We start from the raw sequence: 21,758 nt of genomic DNA, 5'->3' as shown, positions 1-21,758 counted from the left end.
TAAACCATCCACCCATCCAATCCCTCACATATCTTTCATTTCTCCAGTTACTGTGCTGGTACTTGGGGGGAGGGGGGAAATCTAGAAACACATCAAAACCAGGAACAATGTATGCTCATATACCCCAATATAATTTATTGTTGATGTAACAAAGAACCACCATTGAAGAATCCAGAATTCTTATGGGATTAAATGGGACACAACCATTTTGGTCCAGAAAACATTACAAATAAAATTAATGGCAATAATCCTTTTAGCATTTGGAGAGAACACTACAGGGAAAACCATGGGTTAACTAGAAAGATCAAACCTGAACTACAAAAGTCAAACGAAGAAAGTAGCTTGTCACACTTTTTGGGGTAAATAAAGAGCCCAAGTGGAAGCATCTCCCTATCCCTACTTTCTTTGTTTGACCTTCATCTCCTGTGGGGGTAACCCTTCTGAACTGCAAAAGATCCACTTAGTGACACTTTCTTTTAAATCTGAAAGAATGACTGCACTCTACAATCAGCTCAAGGTTGGCAAGCTGGAAGTCTTCACTCTGTCAAATTCCACATCAAAGACTAGTATTTTGTTTTCACAAGATTGCCAGATAAAAAAAACAACCTTTTCAAGGCTTACTATACCAAATTATCAGAATAAAACAAGCGCCTTTAAGCCAACAATTTAAAAAAAAAAAAAATTCATTAGGAAAGCAGCAGGCTACACAGAGGTCTAAGAAAAGATTAGCATAAATAATATTAATGCACACTTTTATTACATTAAAATCAGGCAATGGTCTGACACAATAAAAAGGCTGCTTATGCAATACTGTTATGCTTTAAATCACAAGGGATGTTATATCCTTACAACTAATATTCATTTTTTTCCTTTAAAAAAAAAAAAAGAACAAATTCAGCAACTTGGTTGTTGATGCTGCTCTAACAGGTAACTTTACACAAAGACAGAAGTAAAAAAAATTAAATAAAAATTAGAACACATTGATTTGTCTTTATTTGAGCTTATACCCACACTTCAGCAGTCAGTGGTCCAAAATTATCAGAAAGTGGTAGTGATTTACCAAGAATATTATTCAGTAATGGTCTTTACAGTTTATATATTTTTCAGAATTTCCCCAGAGCAATTCTTCCATTCAGATTTAGCCCCAAGACAATGGAGCAAATGTCGCCACATTGTGCAGAACAGTTAAGATCAGAAATGGAACTCATTCCAAAATAAAATACTTCTAGATGTTAAAAACGAGTATGCTGCACTGGAGAGTATCCTCAGATATTCTTACTCATTTCACTGCTGAGAACTTTATAGTGGATCTGAGTCGCTTGCTAACTGCAGGCCGTGCCCAGCTTTGCAACGATGCTTCAGTGTTACGCTGAAGGCTTTAGGTTGTGAACAATTTAGGGAGCTCCTGTAGTCACAGGCCAGTAAAGACTAAACTCAGTGGAAAGATGAATAGCTCCAGTGAGAAGGCAAAACAGGCAGCAAGTAAAGAGGTTACTCCATCACCACCCCTTTACTGGCCACTAGCTACAAACATCAAGCTTAAAGAATGGCAATGGGTTTAACAAAGGCATTGAAACTAGAATGCACCACTCACAACAATAGGAAGAGAGGGTATATGAATTCTGAAACCCTACATACTATTGGGGGGGGGGGGGGGGAGAGGGAGACACACATTCTATGCCTTGGATGCAGGTTAAGGAGCAGAATGTCAAAACTGCTGTAAAATTGACTAAGGCATATAATGACAAACAGAAACAAATCCCATATCTTCCATAATTTAGCCTTTACTAGAGACAGCACAAAGGAAGGGATGACTATGGTTAGCACACATCCCTATTAGTAGTCCATGGAGCCCAGTACAAAACCGGATGCTAAAAACCTTTGTGTGTAGACTCTAATAAATAGCCCTGAGTTTCAATTCTACTGCAAAGTGAAAAAAAGTATAAGTAAAACAATAATAATAATAATAATTAAAAAAAAGCCTAGAATTGCAGCAAGGTGATTGTATGATGTACGTTTTCACAGTTGAGTTAAATATGCCACACGGTTCGATAGTAATAAACTTAAATAGATTTTTTTGACATCAGAAGTTCAACTATGGACACAGTGGTTACACATGACAGGATTGCTATACCACAACTTATATTTCCAATGGGAAAAAAAAAAATCATTTACAGTATCTCAAGATAAATTGCCTTTAAATGGGAACGTCTTCTCCAGTATTCTGAGGTCTACAAGATGGATCTAGAAAATTTACTACTGTGGAAAATGAAGACAGCTTAAACTGAATAAAAGGGGTGACTTAATTGCTGTAACACTGTCCTTCCGGTGGCTGAGGGAGTTTCATATTTTCTTTAGACATCATTAGACGCCGAAGTTCTTGCAGAATAACTTTGATGGTATATGAATTTTGCCATTTTGCTAGAACTGATATGGCTCTTGGATCCACCTAAACGTAAAATAAAAAATTAAAAAAAGATTAATACTTACTCTGATATTTCGCAGCCCTATTCTTTTCCATTTATTATGTAGCCTGGAATTTTTAACATATGTATTTAGTTATTGGGATTTATTAATCACTTTAATAAAGAGATCCACCCAAGGCAGTATAGAAACATAGAAAGATGACGGCAGATAAGGGCTATAGCCCATCAAGTCTGCCCACTCTATTGACCCACCCCTTTAAGTCTACTGACCCCCTTAATCATACAGCCACTCTACTGACCCGCTCCTTCAAGTCTATACCCTAGCAACCCTATTCCTTGACTTGACCCTTGTAGGGAACCCACATAGGTATCCCATTTATTCTTAAAGTCTGGGATGCTGCTTGCCTCAATATATAGCAGGTATAATTCAACTCTTTTCCCCAGCTACCATATAGACTGCACTGATTAAGTTCACGACTAGGTCTCTAAGGATGCAACCCAAAGCAAGGATTAGGCCTCTAAAGTGTGCAACCAAGAGCCAGAGGCATGCAGGAATGCAATGGTTGGCACTGCTGTGGCCCATGTGTATTTATTTATTTAAAACATTTATATACCAGTTTCTTTAACATTTTTTCTTATTGTTTAATTACTTCTCAGTTATGCCTGCCTGAACTCCCCTTATTTGTTCATGTGGTCTAATGAAGGGTAAAAATTATTCAATTGATTATATGGTGGGAAATAACATTATACCTACTGTATTGCTGTAACAAGAGGTTTATTTTTCTTGTAATGTATTGTTGGAAATTATAAATAAAGAATTAAAAAAAACAACAACAACAAAACATTTATATACAATTCCATTGACTTATGAGGTAGTAATATGTGGAACATTACTGTATATTAAGCCCCCCATGGACCGCTATAAATGCCGGCCTTTTCCGATTATGACTGGGGTAGCCATGCGGATAACTCGCAATTGGAAAAATTGTGATCAACTTAGAGCTCCTTTTACGAAGGCGCGCTAGCGTTTTTAGCGTGCACAAGATTAGTGCACGCTAGCCAAAAAACTGCCTGCTTAAAAGGAGGCAGCAGCGGCTAGCGCGCGCGGCATTTTAGTGCGTGCTATTCCACACGTTAAGGCCCTCACGCGCCTTTGTAAAAGGAGCCCTTCATTTTTCTTTTTGGTGGGCGAGCTTATGTTCAAGCTATAGGTATGAGAAAATGAATGTTGACATACTAGGACATTCTAAGATATTTAACTTAGTTTGGGGTCCATTGACATCTTTTGTACAATTGTTATAGTTATTTTATCCTCCTTTTTGCTGGTATAATTCAAACACATCAAGGGGGGAGGGATATATCTTTAGTGTGATTCCTTGATGTAATTGTGGGTGGGGGAGGGCTTCTATTGTTGCAATGCTATTGACCAAATTTAAGTGCTTAGTTGTTATTGTTACTGATATGAATATTGTGTTGCACTTTTTGTTAGTAATGGAAAATCAATAAAGCCTTTTTAAAAAAAAACCAAAAACCTCCCAAACATTTATATACCGCCTAAGCTTTAAGCGGTTTCCAAGTAGTGAACATTCATAAAATGAAAGTGACATCCAACCACCATTATCTACATTTAACATCTTGTCCACCTACAGCATACATTATTTTCTGCAGCCTACAAGGAGGCAGTAATGAACATCCTACATGTTTCCAAAAATTGAAAAGGAACTTACCGCAACCTCTACAAATAAGCATCAACGAACAATTGTTTTTTAAATAATTTCTTGAATTTAGGGCAGCCCATACGTAGCCTTAATTATCCAACCAAAGCATTCCATAAGGTCACACTAGCCACTGAAAACATTTTAGATTCTGTGGCCGTATAACGTCCTCCCCTTTCCATGTTAGCTATTATTTCATGGCTCCAACCGATCTCAAGTCTCTTCCAGTGAGGCCTGAGCACTACTTGGTAGGATCTACCTTCTGTACCCAAACTTATACTTTGCAAATTATTATTACACACTGGGTTCTATTTCCACTTAGTTATCTAGGTTTACTAACTAGCTTTTGAATCATTATGTATCTATATATTTAGGTGGAACATCTAGAAAGTTACTTGAAGGAAAGAGGGACTGTATGAATGCTTTCAACATATTTTGATCCAGTAGAATGTTTTTACCCATCTGTTAGGTTGTAGGATATCTGTGCTTGCTTAATCATTTAGCTTGAGGGAGAGCTGTTGGAATGAAAAATACTCATAATGATTCAAAAGCTAGTGATGTTAATAGTAAATATGAAATTGGGTCATATTATAAGGATTGCACTAGTACTTAGTGTATTACACTTGATGCGGGAACTGATGGTGTAGCCATGGGTGGGCACATGCCCATCCAGCAGTAATAGAGCAGTGATATGTCTGGTGAGGATCCCTAGGTTCCACCAGCTGAAGATTCCTGGCACTTCTCCTTCCAGAACATCAGGGGATCACAATTCCAAATCCTTTAGGGCTTTGCCAGCAGAATGAAATTAGAATAAAATACTCGGTTACACAGCTTCAACTTTTTTTTTAAACTGCCAAGAACAGATTTCAGCCAAGTGATTCTGGGGTTATGAACCTCACTTGGCTGAAATCTGTTCTTGGCAGTTTAAAAAAAAAGTTGAAGCTGTGTAACCGAGTATGTGGCGCAGTGGTTGGATCTACAGCCTCAGCACCCTGGGGTTGTGGGTTCAAACCCCACGTTGCTCCTTGTGACCCTGGGCAAGTCACTCAGTCCTCCATAGCCCCTGGTACGTTAGATAGATTGTGAGCCCACCGGGACAGAGAGGGAATATGCTTGAGTACCTGATTGTAAAACTGCTTAGATAACCTTGATAGGCGGTATATAAATCCTAATAATAATTTCATTCTGCTGGCAAAGCCCTAAAGGATTTGGAATTGTGATCCCCTGATGTTCTGGAAGGAGAGGTGCCAGGAATTTTCAGCTGGTGGAACCTAGGGATCCTCACCAGACATATCACTGCTCTATTACTGCTGGATGGGCCTGTGCCCACCCATGGCTACACCATCAGTTCCCGCATCAAGTGTAATACACTAAGTACTAGTGCAATCCTTATAATATGACCCAATTTCATATTTACTATTAACATCATGTAGTTGCCTACATGTCTACCCAAACAATACACTCTCGTGGCTTAAATGAAAGCAGATCGAATCTGTAAGAGTGCAACATATTTGCAAAAAAATGCTATAACTGGAATGTCACCGTCCCTGCAGATAACAGCAGGAAACCATCTCATGTCATTCTCTAGTGTCTATCTCAACCATAGTCTTTCTACACCAGTATTCCTCAATGCAAGGCTTGAGGGTCAGTGGTTGTGCCCATTCATACTCTGATTCTTCCCTCTTTCCTTAAAGAAACCTAGTTATCCATGGGGACGATGACACATTCTGTCACCGTGCCATTCTTTACGTATGCAGGACTTGTAGAAACTAGAGCTGTCCGATTCATGATTTGAATCAATTCACCGATTCAGTCTGCTCTTGAGCGAGAGAGAGAGAAAGAGACTGGATTGGGGTTTGGAGCTAGAGGGGAAAGGAGAGAGGGTGCTGGACCAATAGGGAGGAGGAAGAGAAAGAGGGGAAGGTACAGAGAAGATGGATGGTGAGCACAGAGAAAGAAGAAAATGTCAAAATGGGCAGGACACTCTGGCGAGCGAGTTAGAAACCAGAGCCTGAGACCAACATGATTTGAATAAAATAACCAGATAAAAGGTAGAAAAAAATAATTTTATTTTCTATTTTGTGATTACGTCAGATTTGAAGTGTATACTCTGCCAGAGACAGCAAGCGCGAGCTATGACCTAACAGACCCCCCCCCCCCATACTTTTCCGATGCCGCATTAGGCTTGCCTAAAAAAGAAAAGAAAAGAAAAAATAAAAATAAAAAAATCGCCAGCCATGGCGAATGCAGCTTTGTAAAAGGAGCCCAGAGAGAGGAAAAGACTCTTTTGTTTGTATTTGACTGCATCGGCGTGGAGTTAGAGAGACCTAGGACCTAACAGAGAGAGACAAAGTCTTTATTTTTGTTTGTTTTATTTACACTTGACAGCACTGGCTTGAGATTGGAGGGGGCAAAGGGGAGTGGGGTGGGTGAAGAGGCTACAAAATGAACCCACCAGGATGGGAAAAGCAGCTGATGAGGGGTAGCTGGGGGCAGAGGAGAACACATTCATTAATCCATTTTTCTAGCTAATTTTACAGCTATGTCGCAGAAAGCAAAGCAAATCGAAATTTTTTTTTCCTGAATCGGACAGCCCTAGTGAACAGAGACCTCAAGGTACCACTGCATATAAAACTAACACACACCATGGTTTCATGATCTACAGGCACACACTGACAGCTCTGTGATTAATACCGTATAGAACACATCTGCACACCCCATTCATTGTTTGACTCAGGAGCATTAGGTCTATTTTACCAAAATCTCTCACAAGAGGTGAAAGCCAGTCCTACACATTTTACACCAAGGGCCTGATATTCAGACAGTGGTAATTAGCGTTTTGCTGACCACCACCAGCTTTAAACCCAGAAATTCAATGCAGGCCATGTCCAGGCTCCAGCACTAAATTTCCAGGTACAGGAAGCTGGCTAAAACAGAGTTGCATGAGATTTTGAAATCAAATTCATCTCTGCCTGTCCCCGCTAAGATCCATTCTGTCTCCACCCATACCCATAACCTTCAGAAGTAGTTATTTCATTTAATTTTGCTACTGAAGCACATTAGAGGTTCTGGCAGAGCCCCATTTACAAAGTATGCATTTTTCCCCAATTAACATTCCCAAATAAGCAAAGGCACTAACATGCTTCAGTAGCATAATTAAATGAAATAACTACTTCTAAAGTCTCTAATGTAAATATAAAATATAAATTCACTAGCTGATGATCCCCAAGCTCTGTCAACTGAAGACTTTCTCTGAAAGTGGCCAAAACTCTCTTTTACAAAGCTTGGCAGGCAGTAGCAACGTCCCTGAGCCACAAATACAGGCACCTCAGTGGTTTAAGGATCCTGCCGTGCTTGGCAGAAGGTAGTTCCAGCCACCTTTGGAGGCAGCCCTCAGCTGGCAGTGTTTGGGGGATCCTTACCAGCTATAGCAATAAATTTCAGTCAAATTCAAAGAAAAATATATTTTTTTTACTTTTGCTGCCTGGACATTTATCTTTCCATCAAGTTAGTTCCAGTTTCTCTTTTTCCTGTCTTCCGCAATTCACCTTCAAGTGCCTGTTGTCCATTTGTCTTTTCTCTTCTTGTTCCATTCCCTCACATTGACCTGTTTGGCTTTTTTCTACCTCAGTTGACTCAAATTTCACCCCTTCTCTTCTTTTCAGATACCTATCAATTTTCCTTCTTCTCTCATCCACTCTTCTGATCCCTTCTATCTTCAGTCTACTCCACATTACCATATTTTTATCCACTACAATCACTATCCTCTGTTCATTCATTTTCCTGCCAGACCCCCGCTGCCTGCCTCTCCCACAGAGTGCCATCATTCTCAGCTTCTTCATCCCTCCCCTTTCCCACTCTCGAAGCCTGAAATCTCTCTGTTCCTTCCATTCCACCTCCCTCCCCCTACGAATCCTTCTATCCTTTTCTTCCTAACTGTCCCTCCTACCGTAGTCCAGCATTTCTCCATCTCTTCCCTCCCTCCCATTGTACAGCATCCTCATGCCCTTCTGCCCCTGGATCTCCTCCTTCCCCCTCCTGCACCCCATGTCCAATATGTCTCCCTCTCTCATTGCCTATCAACTCTGTCTCACTCACTCCCTTGCTGCAAAGAGAATGGAAAAAAGACAGAGATACTAGATCCAGGGTGCATCTCTACCACCCCCTCTACTGCCGCATGCAACATTTTTCCATCTCTCATCTCTTCCCCCACCCCGTGCAGCATTTCTCACCCCTCACCAACATATGTCTCCTTCTATCGCCCCTCTCCAGCCTCATGTTGCATCTCTTCCTCCCTTCCATCATCATGTCCAACAGTCTCTCTCTTGCATCCCTTTCCATCCCTATGCATAATCAGCCTCACCTTTCCCTCTCCATCACCATGTCCAACATTTTTTCCTCTCACATCTATCCTCCCATGCATTTCTACCTCCCTCCTCTCTAGTACCATATCCTACAAATCTCCTCCCCTCCTCCATCGTACCTCATCTTTCTCTCTCTCTCCCTTCCCTCTCACCTCCATGCCCAACAATTTTTCCTCTTTCTTCTTTTCCCCATGTGCACCATCTCTCTTTCTCCCACTCCTCTCCTTCTCTCTCCCCACCTGCATTTATCACTCTCTCCATTGGCCAAAAATTCTCCCTCTCTCTAAACCAGTAACTTTCTCAAACTTTCTCAAGCCGCAGCACACTAAATGTAGTGGCCGCAAGACACCGTGATGATGTCACGTGCATGTTTGACATAATCATGTCAATGTCTGCGCATGCGCGAAGGCCATCCAATCGGGCCCTGAGATGCCAGTGGGGGGTGTCAGCAGGGAAGAGGGCTAGAGAGGAGAAGCGCCAAAACTAGCTGACTGCCTACAGAACTTCAGCTGAAAATTTAATAATAAATTATTTTATATATTGGGATCCACAGATTGCCGCTGGTGTGGCATAACACAAAGAGGCTGCAATCCTTAGTCCAGTATACTAAATCTTCGTTTTTTTTATTTTATGCTTAATTATTTATTATCTAAACTCTTCATACTTTAATATTCCTTTTATGCTTAATTTGAACTTAGCTTATGTTAACTGTTCAGTCACTGACTCGTCCCCCCCTCACTGAAACATTTTGTATACTTCCTCAGGGTTGGCACAGTTTACGATACACTGCTCTAAACAGCATCTTCAAAGGCCACAGGCAGCAATTCCTAAATTCTGCCCTTGGCTGTCCCAGAAACCTTCCCTCCAACATGAATGCATCAGAGGGAAGGCTTCCAGGTCAGCTGTCAGCAGTGTGCAGGAACACTGCCCACAGCCTCTTGAAGATAGATGCTGATTAAGGAAGAAGAGCAAGTGCAGCTGTAAATTACTGGAGAGGAGGCGGCAGACATCTTGGAGGAACCTGGGCAAATATACTCCCGCGGGATTCCCATGACCTTGGAGGGAAATCTTGCCAACCCTGTTCCTATGCAGCTCTCTAGCCAAAAACAGCTGGTTAAGTGAATATTCAGCACTTAGCCAACTATAAAGGACCACATAAAGATAGAATTGCATTTTATTCTGAACTGGCTAAGTGTTGACTCTACCCCTGGAATGCCCTCAAGATAGCAGTTTTGGTTTGTATGCTAATTGGACACTTTCAGCAGCAATATCCAGTGCCATTGAAAATGTCCAATTAGACTCAGACTGGAGATTTAAAAGGCCAGAAACTTCTCCTAGCTGTTTAAATTGTTTGAATATCTGGCTCTAAATTTTTCTTTCTACACCCTTATTTTATATATGTATACTTTTACACTCAAGAGTCTCCTCTTTGTTGGCTCGGGCTTTATAAGGAAACTAATTTATAGTTTTTGTAATGCTATACAATTCCACTGCAATCCTTTCTTTCTTTCTTTTTTTTAATTCTTTTAAATTTTGTTTGGTTAGTCTCAGTAAATGGAAAAAAAAACACTACTGCAACTGAAGACATTATCAGCGTTGTAACTCCACACAACCTGAACATTTGAGATTGAACTCTGATGACTACATGAAATAAAAGTACGCAGTGTCAAAATTTTTGGGGAGATATTTGATTTTGTTTTCTAGGTCTAAAACCCACATTATGTTCAGTTATTTGATAATATTTTAGCACAGATCACTTTGCCTTCTTAAATAAAATGTTTGATTTATGATTAACCAAACTAAAACTAATCATTTCAATTTACTAACTCTAATTATCTATCTGATCATTTAAATTACTCTTATTTTACTCCCCTCTTCCTTGGATACAGAACAAAACTTACCACTCCATTAGAACTATTTACTCCATTCATATTAATTTTTGTTACAAATCTTACAAACGGAGGTGCTTCAGGATATTTAGGGCCACACTCTATTTTAAGGCTGTATATTCGGTTTTCATAAATTGTCTGAAAGAAAAATGATGCATCACTAAGTAAAAATTATCAGCAGGTATTTACAGTTTATACAAATATATGGATTGTCCATAACATTTATATGCCCATATCATTATGCAAGATCAAAATGCAATATAGGTTCATTGGCAAATCACATACAGTGACTCCCCTGCCTTTGCAGCATCAAGAATCAACACCCAAGGGCTGACTTTAAAGCCTATGGCATAGAGCTATGAAAAGAAGCACTCCTGTATGGCTCTTTGTCATTGCAGCAGTGGTCTTGAGGCCAGACTAGAACAGGGAAGGGGTCTAGTAAATAAGACTAAAATGTGTTCTCATAGGCTTCCACAGCTGGCATCATGATTGTAGCTGTTTTCCACCCCATACGCGGCAAGACCTGGAAAACTGCTACAGTCAAGACTAAAATATTCTGGTAGTTGTGAATAGAGACCTCAAGGTACCTAGATCCTGTTACCGATTCCAACTCAATAGATTCCAACTCAATAGGACAAAAAAGGAGAAATGAGGAACTATGAGACCAAAAAGAAGAAATTAGGTTACCTGTTAATTTTCTTTCTTTTAGTCCCTCCAGACCAGCACAGAAATGGATGGGTTTACATACCTCTGCCAGCAGGTAGAGACTGAGACATTGACTTCTGGCTATAAGTGGGCTGTGCAGTCCCATCTACAATCAGTCTGACAAATAGCCAAGCAGCAACTAACTATAAACACCAATGTCACTCCCAGATGGAGAATATCAAGTAACTGTCCAGAATGGAAAGGGAAAACACTGTTGGATATTGATTAGAATAAGAACCTTCAAAAACTTTCCCACAGCTCACCAGCTAAGCCAGAGGAACCAAACACCACTGCTCATATTGAACTCTGCAACAACACAGACAAAAAGATTCCGCAGAGAAAAAAAATGTACTCTTTGAGAAAAGACACCAAATAAAAATGACAGGGTGGGGTCTGTGCTGGTCTGGAGGGACTAAAAGAAAGAAAATTAGCAGGTAAGAACCTAATTTCTCCATCTTTAGCATCCCTCCAGATTGGCACAAAAGTGGATGGGACGTACCAAAGCAGTACCCCCCCCAATAACACGTTCACCAAACACCATGTCCCGACATGCCTGAACGTCGACACAGTAGTGTCGAACAAAGGAATTGAGAGAAGACCAAACTGCAGCTTTACAGATATCCACTGGAGGCACAAGAGAAGACAGCCTAAGAAGCTGCCTGCCCCTGAGTGGAATGAGCTTTCAGAAAATCCTAAACAGGCTTCTTTTGAAGAAGGTACACCAAACGATAGCCTCCTTGATCCAGCACTGTCGCCCCTTACAAGGACACGCTAAGAGGACAAAAAGATGATCTGACTGACGGAACTCCCGATTCAGCAGAACTTAAGCGCGAAGGATTCTATGGACACTAAATTTGCACAACTGTCTCTGCTCCAAAGAACCCTCCTGACTCCCTAAGACCGGAAAGACAACAGACTGGTTGACATGAAAAGGTGAAACCACCTTTGGCAGAAACGAAGGAACCGGCTGTAGCATGAACCGCTTCCTGGAAAACTCCAGGAAGGGAGATCTTACATGAAAAGACCTGCAGTTTAGAAATGCGTCTCGCTGACGTAATGGCCACCAAGAACACTACCTTGAGAGTAAGGTCCTTCAATGTGCAGGAGCAGAGAGGCTCAAAAGGAGGACGAATGAGCACGGAAAGAACCAGATTGAGATCCCAGGCCAGAACCAAAGGACGAACTGGAGGCAGAAGCAATTTTGCTGCTCTCAAGAACCGAATCACATCCAGAGAAGAGGCCAAATGCAGACCAAGCAAAACAGACCGCGAAAAGACGACAAAGCCACAATCTGAACTCTGAGGGAGGAACAGGCAAGGCCACGGTCCAGGCCATCCTGCAAGAACTCCAAGATGTAAGGCAAAGAAGTGCAAAGGTGAACTACAGCACACGCGGAATACTCCTCAAAGAGATGCCAAATTTGAATGTAAGTCCGAGAGGTTGAAAGTCTCTGAGAACCTAAGAGGGTGGAGATCACCTTATCCGAATAACCTTACTTAGGCGTTCCCTTTCAAGAGCCAAACTGTAAGACAAAAGGGACCCGGATAGAACACTGGAATGGGACACCGAGTCAGGTCTGGCGAGAGGGGCAGTGGAATAGATCTGTCACAAGAAGATGAACTAGATCTGCACAGCCCACTTATTCTACAGCCAAAGTCTTGCATCAGTCTCCACCTGCTGGCAGAGGAGCATAAACCCATCTGTTTCTGTGTCAGTCTGGAGGGACAATAAAGAAAGATGCAATTGTTGATGAAATTTTATTTCTGTGGAACATCCTACCTGATTCCTTAGATATCATAACTGAAACAATTGCATAATCAGACCATTTTTAGGGTGCGGGGGGGATCTCCCTCCTAATTACTTTTTTTTATATTATTTGTGTTGCACAACAGTGTTCTCTCCCATTGTGCACTTTTGGAGAAGCACTTTTCTACAATAGCATTTCATCTGTAATGTGCCACTTACTCTTGGAGGTCCAATAATCATTCCCGTCCATCTTGTAAGTGTCATATCTTCATCATCTTCTAGACCCCAGCTAACTGTCCCATCACCAACACCTTTCTGGCCCTCTTCAAGTTCTTCCAACAGTCGAAAATTGCGGGGAACTTTTACACCTGTAATTATGAAATATAGCAAAAAATAGTTACAAACACAACTTGTAAAAATAAAACAGATCCATCAGTCTAAACCAGGAGTGTCCAACCTTTTGGCTTCCCTGGGCCGCACTGGCCAAAAAAAATGTTTCTGGGGCTGCGCAAACGCTGCAGAAAGACAGAGGAGGGAGTCGGCAAGTTGGTAAACACCCGGGGGCAGCAGAGGAAAACACTGCATCGCCCTCAACCAGGGCTGAACAAAATACTTCACGGGGCCGCATGCGGCCCTCGGGCCACAGGTTGGACACCCCTAGTCTAAACTAAAATTAAAAAAACTGATCAGTTTTGGTAATATTTGTGTGTCAAATAGTACAGATTAGAAATCTAAAAAACAGTCAGATTGTAACAAGAATATGATAGAAAAACAGCCTACCAATGTACAATATAGGCTCATGTGAGAGCACCAATTCTTGCCACACTGCCAGGGAAAAGTCATAATGTACAAGAAAACATTAATCTGAAGGAAACAGATGGCCTTTTCTATTTAGAACAATAATAGGGGCGCTCAATGAATTTGATGAAAGAAAAATTCATGAGTGATCTCCCTTATAGTTACATATCGTACAAGCCCTGGCCATGGTTGAGATTAATGGCCCCTTTTATCAAGCTGCGCTAGAGGCTTTTAGGGCTCCTTTTACTAAGGTGCGCTAGCGTTTTTAGTGCGCTCTGAAGATTAGCGCACGCAAACCACATGCTAAAAACGAAAAACACTAACGCAAGCTATATGGAGGCGTTAGCATCTAGTGTGCGCTAAAACCGCTAGCGCACCTTAGTAAAAGGAGCCCTTAGTGCAGGCCAGCATGGAAAATGCTCCAACACTCATAGAATTCCTATGAGCTTCTGAGCACTTACCTTGCCGGTCTGTGCTAAAAACCTCTAGCACAGCTTGATAAAAGGAGCTATAAATTTGGTTCTAGAGGTTTTTTTTTTCAGGATTAACTACAAAGATGCTCTTAAATAGCAATTCTATGTTATATAATTCTTAGTTATTCCTCTACCCCATATGTTCCTTGCAAGTTTTGAGCTTATATCTTTCATCCAAAGTGACAATTATAAATATCTAACATGTGAAATATTAGTTAGCTGCTTAGTCCTAGAGAATGACACGGGGACAAATTTGTCCCCATGAGTTTTGTCACTGTCCCATTCCTGTAAGTTCTGTCTTAACCAGCACAAGCCTCAAACACTTCTCATATGATATTAAAGTGTTTGAGGCTTGTGCAGATGAGGATGGAGCTTGCAGGAATGGGGCAGGAAAAGAACTTGTGGGGTTGGGAAAATGAGTTCCCGCGGGGATGAGGAAAAATTTGTCCCCGTGTCAATCTCTACTTAGGGCTCCTTTTACTAAACCGCGCTAGCGGTTTTAGCGCACGCTGCATTGACACGCGCGCTAGATGCTAATGCCACCATTGAGCTGGCATTAGTTCTTGGTGTGTAGCACAGCACGCACTAAAAATGCTACTGCAGCTCAGTAAAAGAAGACGTATGAGGAGAGACTGGAAGCCCTGAATATGTATACCCTAGAGGAAAGGAGAGACAGGGGAGATATGATTCAGACGTTCAAATATTTAAAAGGTATTAACGTAGAACAAAATCTTTTCCAGAGAAAGGAAAATGGTAAAACCAGAGGACATAATTTGAGGTTGAGGGGTGGAAAATTCAGGGGCAATGTTAGGAAATTCTACTTTACGGAGAGGGTAGTGGATGCCTGGAATGCGCTCCCGAGAGAGGTGGTAGAGAGTAATACTGTGACTGAGTTCAAAGAAGCGTGGGATGAACACAGAAGATTTAGAATCAGAAAATAATATTAAATATTGAACTAGGCCAGTTACTGGGCAGACTTGCACGGTCTGTGTCTGTGTATGGCCGTTTGGTGGAGGATGGGCAGTGGAGGGCTTCAATGGCTGGGAGGGTGTAGATGGGCTGGAGCAAGTCTTAACAGAGATTTCGGCAGTTGGAACCCAAGCACAGTACCGGGTAAAGCTTTGGATTCTTGCCCAGAAATAGCTAAGAACAAAAAAAAAATAAATAAATAAATTTAAATTGAATCAGGTTGGGCAGACTGGATGGACCATTCGGGTCTTTATCTGCCGTCATCTACTATGAGCCCTAAGTCCTTCACCAGCCCAAGCTCCAATTAGCTTCTTCTGGCAAATGAAATTTGAAAGGGCAAAGAGCGAGCTTACTACTAAAAAAAAGCTTTGTAACTACTTCCTGACCCAGGTCTGTGTAAGACAAAATATTGACTTAAAATTTTTAATCATGAAAGGCAGAATAAGATTCTCAAATATTTGAGGGGAATCAGCCCATAAGCATATTTTCAGAACTCAAATTTCAAATATATAAATTTCTGTACATAAAATCACTTTGCAGAAAAGCTGCATTTCCCTCAAGTTGCTAACTAATCCTTATACTCAATTGTTATCAATAGTTTTATATGCCTATCCAGTTTCTACCAATGGTCAAAGTGGGCAGATTTCCAAGAACCATTTCAATTAAATTCAGTACACATAAATGTATGCACGTGATAGTCTTACAGCTCCATAAGAATATAAAGAACAAATAGACACCTGTAAGCTATCAATCAGTCACAATATTGAGAAACCAAATATGTATTCTAGGGACGTATAAAGAGCACAAATAAAATACAAATGCCTAAAACAAGGAGAGACCATAAGAAAACTGTCTGAATAGCTTATTGTGCGAACAGTGTAAATGTCATAAGAAAACAAAATTTAAAAGTTACAAGCTATGGTTATTAGTATGCAATATGGGTTTATAAAAGGTAAAATGATGATTTGTTAGCAGGGTGACAATATCAGAAAGTTTGCTGGTGCTCTATTCTAATCAATAGATAACATATGTAGCTATGTGAAAGATATAAAAACCTTGAAAACTAATGTGTTCTCTAGAATTCTAAATGGTAAGAAAAAATAGAATGAAGGAAACTACTGGGCCAAAAAATGCATTTGGAACCTGGAAATAGAAAATCTTATTTCTAACATTAAATAAACTACTGCAGTCTTTGTACAGTGCTGCTGTACCTTTTTACTGGACTTCAACACATGCACACCAGAACTCATCAATATATATATATTCTTCAATTATCTTAAGACGGCATTCTCACAAAAATTATTACTCTCCAATGCTCAACATGCAAAATTTTTCCCATAGGTCCAGATGTTTGGTGGCAACTTATTTACCTACACCTACAAGATATATTATGAATGAACTGTTATGCTTTGCAATATACAGCATGTGAGAAATATGAACTTGAATGCACTACGAGGGGCCGTTGAAAAGCTCTCAGCCCAACAAACAAAGTTGGGGCAGTCTCCAATCAAGAGCTAAATACTTAGTTCAGTGATTTTCCACTTTTTTCGCAATCTGAAAAATGCAGAATGAAAAAAGTGGAAAGCCGCTGGAATAAGTGTATAACCCTCGATGGAGACTGCCCCAACTTTGTTGTTTGGGCTGAGAAATTTTCAGCAGCCCCTCATATTGTAGGATATGTTTAGACTTACTCTCAGACAGCTTGTTTGAATAGTACAAAAAAGTTTTAAGAGAAATTCCTTCATATTCTAAATACAGTAGAATCTCAATTATCTGGCATCCATGGGGATTGGTAGATGCTGGATAACTGTTTTCTTGTTGACAGTGCATTAGAAACCTTGTCTAACACTTATCTCAATTCTCCCTTTCCTTCTGCCCCAAAGTACCAGTGTGGCAACGGTCCCGAGCCGCAAAGCCCCCCTCCTTCAAGCCCCAAAGCAGGCGGCGGTCCTGAGCCATGAACCCCCTCCCTTATCCAAAGCAGCAGCCAGTCAGCAGGAAGCAGTGCTCAAAACAGGCTGTTCGCGGCCAGCCCTAGCAGGGCCTTTCCTCTGACACATCAGAAGTGACACATCAGAGGAAAGGCCCTGCCAGAGCTGGTCGCAAGCATCCTGTTTTCAGCACTGCCTCCTGCTGAGCAGCGTCTGCTTTGGGCAATGCTCAGGACAACCACCTGCTTCTGTTGATTTGGGGGTCTGAGGGAGGGAGAGGGGTTCTTATCTCAGCTGTTTCAGGGCTTAAGTGCTTGAGGGAGGGAGGGAGAGGGAAGGGGGATTTGCAGCTCAGGACCACTGCCACTGCTGGGGACTTTATTTCCCTGGCGTTTTGCCGGTTAGGTGAGAGTACTGGTTAACTGAGAGTCTACTGTATACATGAAAATATAAGCAAATGCAGGTTATAGAAAAATTGTAAGTCAATTAAATTGTTTTACTTGATTAGAGACTTGCTTACTAAGGGCTCCTTTTATCAAGCCACGCTAGCGGGGTTAATGCATGTGACTTTTCATCACGCGTTAACCCCCGCACTGGCCTAAAAACTACCGCCTGCTTAAGAGGAGGCGGTAACAACTAGCGCATGGTATTACACATGTTAAACTGCTACCGCGCCTTTGTAAAAGGAGCCCTAAAAGTATGGTGAAATTTTGAACTTACCCCTTACAGTTACGGCACAGAAAAGTTATTTGCTACAAATTAAGTGCATTCACAATCAGTGCAGGTGAACACCTACTTTAAGTACATTGTACTAAACATAAAGTCTAGTCCACTCCATTTCTCCATCCATAACCTGATTATTTTCCACTCCATGCTTTAAAGTACAAATTAATACTATCATGCCAGAGTGCTAACAATGCTCACTAATTCATGTGCTGAGTACACTTTAGTAAAGACCCCTTAGTGAATTTTTTGTTCGATTTAAAACAATTAAAAAAAAAAACATGTAACAATGCTGCAGAGTAGAAAGGCATCACACCTTTAATGAACAAAAAATAAAGTAGCTTTCATATACTAAGGGGTCCTTTTATCAAGCTGCGCTAGAGGGGTTAGCGCGTCAGACATTTCATCACGTGCTAACCCCCGCGTCCGGCTAAAAAATTAACGCCTGCTCAATGCAGGCATTAGCGGCTAGCGCAGCAGGCAGTTTAACGCGCGTTAAACCCCTACCGCAGCTTGATAAAAGGACCCAAGTTACATTCAATTAGGTCCTACTTCTTTAAAAAGCAGTAGGAAGACATATCAGTGCATTTGCTTTAAAAATAAAGAGGTTTAAATATAGCAGAGATCACCAAATTGTTTTATCACTTCTACAATTTTGAGGTTATTCATGTCAAAACTTTGCTCTGCTGAATAGGCAAACAATAATATTCTTTTCAAACTAATAGTTTGCCTTTGTTATATGCAAGTATTAAATACTTATTAAAGATCAAGCACAATAAACAACTACTCTATATTACAGACATATCTGTTAGGGAGTGCTGAAAACTTGAGGTATGTGATGAACACAATTTGATGGAATATTTGGTAGGCAGTATTATTTTACCTACAATCTGATATGCCCCCTTTCTTAAATGTATCACTATGCTTATTAGTGATAATGAGTGGTTATTGTTAGTAGCATTATAAAATATATTCACAATGACACTATTAAATTATCTACTGGAGGCATACTTTTGATAAATGTCTTTATTAGAAAACAAAAACAAAGCACTTATTAAGCTTCCACTAGATCTTTATAACAAAATAGATAACAGATAAAAGACCTGCATGGTTCAAGCATACTCAATCTGGCCTTGCTATTTTCCAAGCACACACCATAGAGATCTGCTCAGTACTGGCTTGATTTTCAACTACTGGAGTTGCTGTCAAAGTCCACTCCAACCCAAAACAGATCTGTCTAGCCACTATCAGGATACAGATCCTGGAAGTCTGCCCAGCCTTAGCCTTACTTCCCAACTACTGGATTTACCTAAGAACAGATAATTTTTGTTTTGATTCCATTCTTTTTATATAGGAATCCTTTATGTTTATTCAAAACATTCTTAAATTCTGTTAGTTTTTGTCTCTACCACCTCCCACAGGAAGGCATTTCAGGTTATCTACCACTCCATGAATAAAGATTTCTGGACATACTCCTAAATCAACCTTCCCAGAATTTCAATTCATGTCCTCTTTCTCTGGAAAAGTTTACTTGCATATTAATGCCCTCATATAATCAGGTCCTTAAGTCCCTTCTGATATGTCCTATAAACCTTTATGTTGCCTCCCTCTTAACAATTTCAAGTTTTATGTCCTTAACAAGATAGGGCCTCCTAAACAGAACATAATTCTCCCCTACTATTTCTACTGAGATATAGTGTGTGGCACAGTGGTTAGAGCTACAGCCTCAACATCCTGAGGTTGTGGGTTCAAATCCTGTGCTGCTCCTTGGGACCCTGGGCAAGTCACTTAATCCCCCATTGCCCCAGGTACATTAAATAGAGCGTGAGCCCACCAGGACAGGGAAAAATGCTTGAGTACCTGAATGTAAACCATTTAAGACAGGGGTCTCAAAGTCCCTTCTTGAGAGCCGCAATCAGGACAGGGAAAAATGCTTGAGTACCTGAATGTAAACCATTTAAGTCCTTGAGGGCCGCAATCCAGTCGGATTTTCAGGATTTCCCCAATGAATATGCATGAGATCTATGTGCATGCACTGCTTTCAATGCATATTCATTGGGGAAATCCTGAAAACCCGACTGGATTGTGGCCCTCAAGGAGGGACTTTGAGATCCCAGATTTAAAGACTATAAGTGGTATAATAAATGCTTAAATAAATAATAAAATAGTGATGGAAAGGACTGTCGTTTTTGTCGATCTTGCGACGAGCATGTGTATTTAAACCACAGGGCTAGATAGGCATAACGGATGGTTTGTGCCTAGAACCAGGAAGCCTTTTTTGACGGGGGAACAGCACGGGAGGTCAGGGCTTTCGACACACCCATCGCTGGGCTTCTCTTATGCCGGCTGCAGCACACTACTCAGAAACTAGGGGTAAGGAAACCCAGTGCAGGATAGCTGGCAGCGCCTCAGCAGGCACACCCTGCGGGGGACAGAGCAGAGCTGCCGCCCCTCCTCTCCCGGGACGAATACCCCACCGATCAGCTATTTTTAAGGCAACACAGCGGCCTAACGCAAGGCACGGGCAGGCCGCATCTCATTCCATGAACGTCCATCGGGTGTCACGGAGGCTGTATGCGAGATCCTCGCCTCCCCCCACCCCGGTCGTTACTTCAGGGAGGGAAAGCCGCAGGGGAGCCTGACAAGAGCACCTTCACCCAGCACAGAGGAAGGCCTCGAGCTCCGGCAACCAGGAAACTTTGACACCTCTTCAGCCTCGCGCCAGCGACCGAAACTAAAGGCTGCCGTCCGAAAAAAACAAAGCGCGAGCCCCCCCCCCCCGAGAGAAGGGAAAGCGCGCGTCCACGAAGCGCTCCCCCTTCGCTTCACGTCGCTTTTTGCCCCTTCTCAGCCTGTTCTCACTCGCTCGCAGCTCACCCGAGCCCGTGGTCGTCGCCATCTTGCGTCGCTGTGGCCCAGCTCCGGCCTCCTCCTAATCTACGCCCCTTTCAGTGACGTCAGCGCGCCGCGTGAACGCCGCCGGCTGGAGAAGCCGAACGAGGAGCGCGCGCGCGCCGGCCCAGTCTGCCGAATTTGTTGACCGGAGCCTTGTTTGCACGGGCGTGGTTACGCCTGTTTGCGTCGGGCGTGGGCGTGGCTCTGTGGGGCGGCTGCTGCAGCTTATTTCTTAAAGTCCGACAACTTGCGTTTTCAAGTTTAACTACTGTACTATGTAAATGACAGCGGCTAATGATCCGAGTATAAGACGAGAAGGTAAAATAGGTTGATGCGAATATAAGAGGATAGGGGATGGGATGTCCCCCCCCCTTTCCCTGGCTCTCCAGCCAGTCATGCTCTACCCCCAGCCACGCACCCTGTCCCCCGTCTCTCACCACATAGGGTTGGAAGAGGAGTGTAGCCTATTTTGTGTGTGTGTGTGTGGGGGGGGGTAATATTCAGGTGCCATCCCCCCTCCCAACCTAGGCCTAGATTCACTAAACTCGCCAATGTGGGCAATCCATGGCCAAGTCTTGCCAGGCAACCGATTCACTACAAGTCCTCATGCAAATTAATGTGATTGGTTCAGCTCCCCCCCCCCCCCCCCCACACACAGATCGCTGCAGAGCAATCACAATGCACGCGCAGACCAACCTGGTTGACTCTAGATGCGATCCACACAGGGGCTTGGTCTTTGCGGTCAAAACAAAGGGGGACGGGTGGTTGCAGTACTCACTAGCCCAAAGGAATCATTTCAAATTGTGGAGCAAGAATAGAACAGAACATGCTTTGCAGCCATATATGGAACAGACTACGCTTTTAACCAATGAGTTAAAAACACAGGCTCGCGCCTTTATCGAGAGTAATGGGCAGTTTTATTTTGAGGGTTGTTTACTGGGATTTCAGGGCGGGAGAGTTGGCAAGGGCAGTAAGCAAGTGGTTCTCAGCTGTCGCTTCATTGTGGATGGGCAACCCCAATCGGTGTTTCTTCTGCTTAGTGAATTGCTGCCTTCCTATTTGTGCAAGCAATTTCCCCTCATTTGCATGTGCGGAGCAGATCAGGTAGGAGATTTGATTGGGCA

At 42.0% G+C, this 21,758-nt stretch overlaps 1 protein-coding gene across 1 annotated transcript; it reads right to left on the bottom strand.

Moving 5' to 3' along the window:
• Positions 1-120: 120 nt before the first annotated feature.
• LOC117369023 (ubiquitin-conjugating enzyme E2 variant 1) lies at positions 121-20,767 on the bottom strand. The gene is made up of 4 exons (XM_033962913.1): positions 20,617-20,767; positions 13,065-13,213; positions 10,407-10,532; positions 121-2,449 (listed from the first exon to the last, which is right to left on the bottom strand). The coding sequence occupies exons 1-4, from the start codon at positions 20,636-20,638 to the stop codon at positions 2,303-2,305; spliced, it is 444 nt and encodes a 147-aa protein (XP_033818804.1). The 5' UTR covers positions 20,639-20,767; the 3' UTR covers positions 121-2,302.
• Positions 20,768-21,758: the final 991 nt, after the last annotated feature.

Source organism: Geotrypetes seraphini, chromosome 11 (assembly GCF_902459505.1).
Source record: "Geotrypetes seraphini chromosome 11, aGeoSer1.1, whole genome shotgun sequence".
Lineage (NCBI taxonomy): Eukaryota > Metazoa > Chordata > Amphibia > Gymnophiona > Dermophiidae > Geotrypetes > Geotrypetes seraphini.
The sequence above is the reverse complement of the archived record's forward strand: the minus strand, read 5'-3'. Positions and strand labels throughout refer to the sequence as shown.

Excerpts from the sequence above, each read along its gene's own strand:
- LOC117369023 (XM_033962913.1), bottom strand. The coding sequence starts at position 20,638 with ATGGCGACGACCACGGGCTCGG. Across the intron at positions 13,214-20,616 it reads GGCGACGACCACGGGCTCGG|GTGTAAAAGTTCCCCGCAAT; the intron begins GTGAGCTGCGAG and ends TCATAATTACAG. Across the intron at positions 10,533-13,064 it reads TGATTATTGGACCTCCAAGA|ACAATTTATGAAAACCGAAT; the intron begins GTAAGTGGCACA and ends TTTTTCTTTCAG.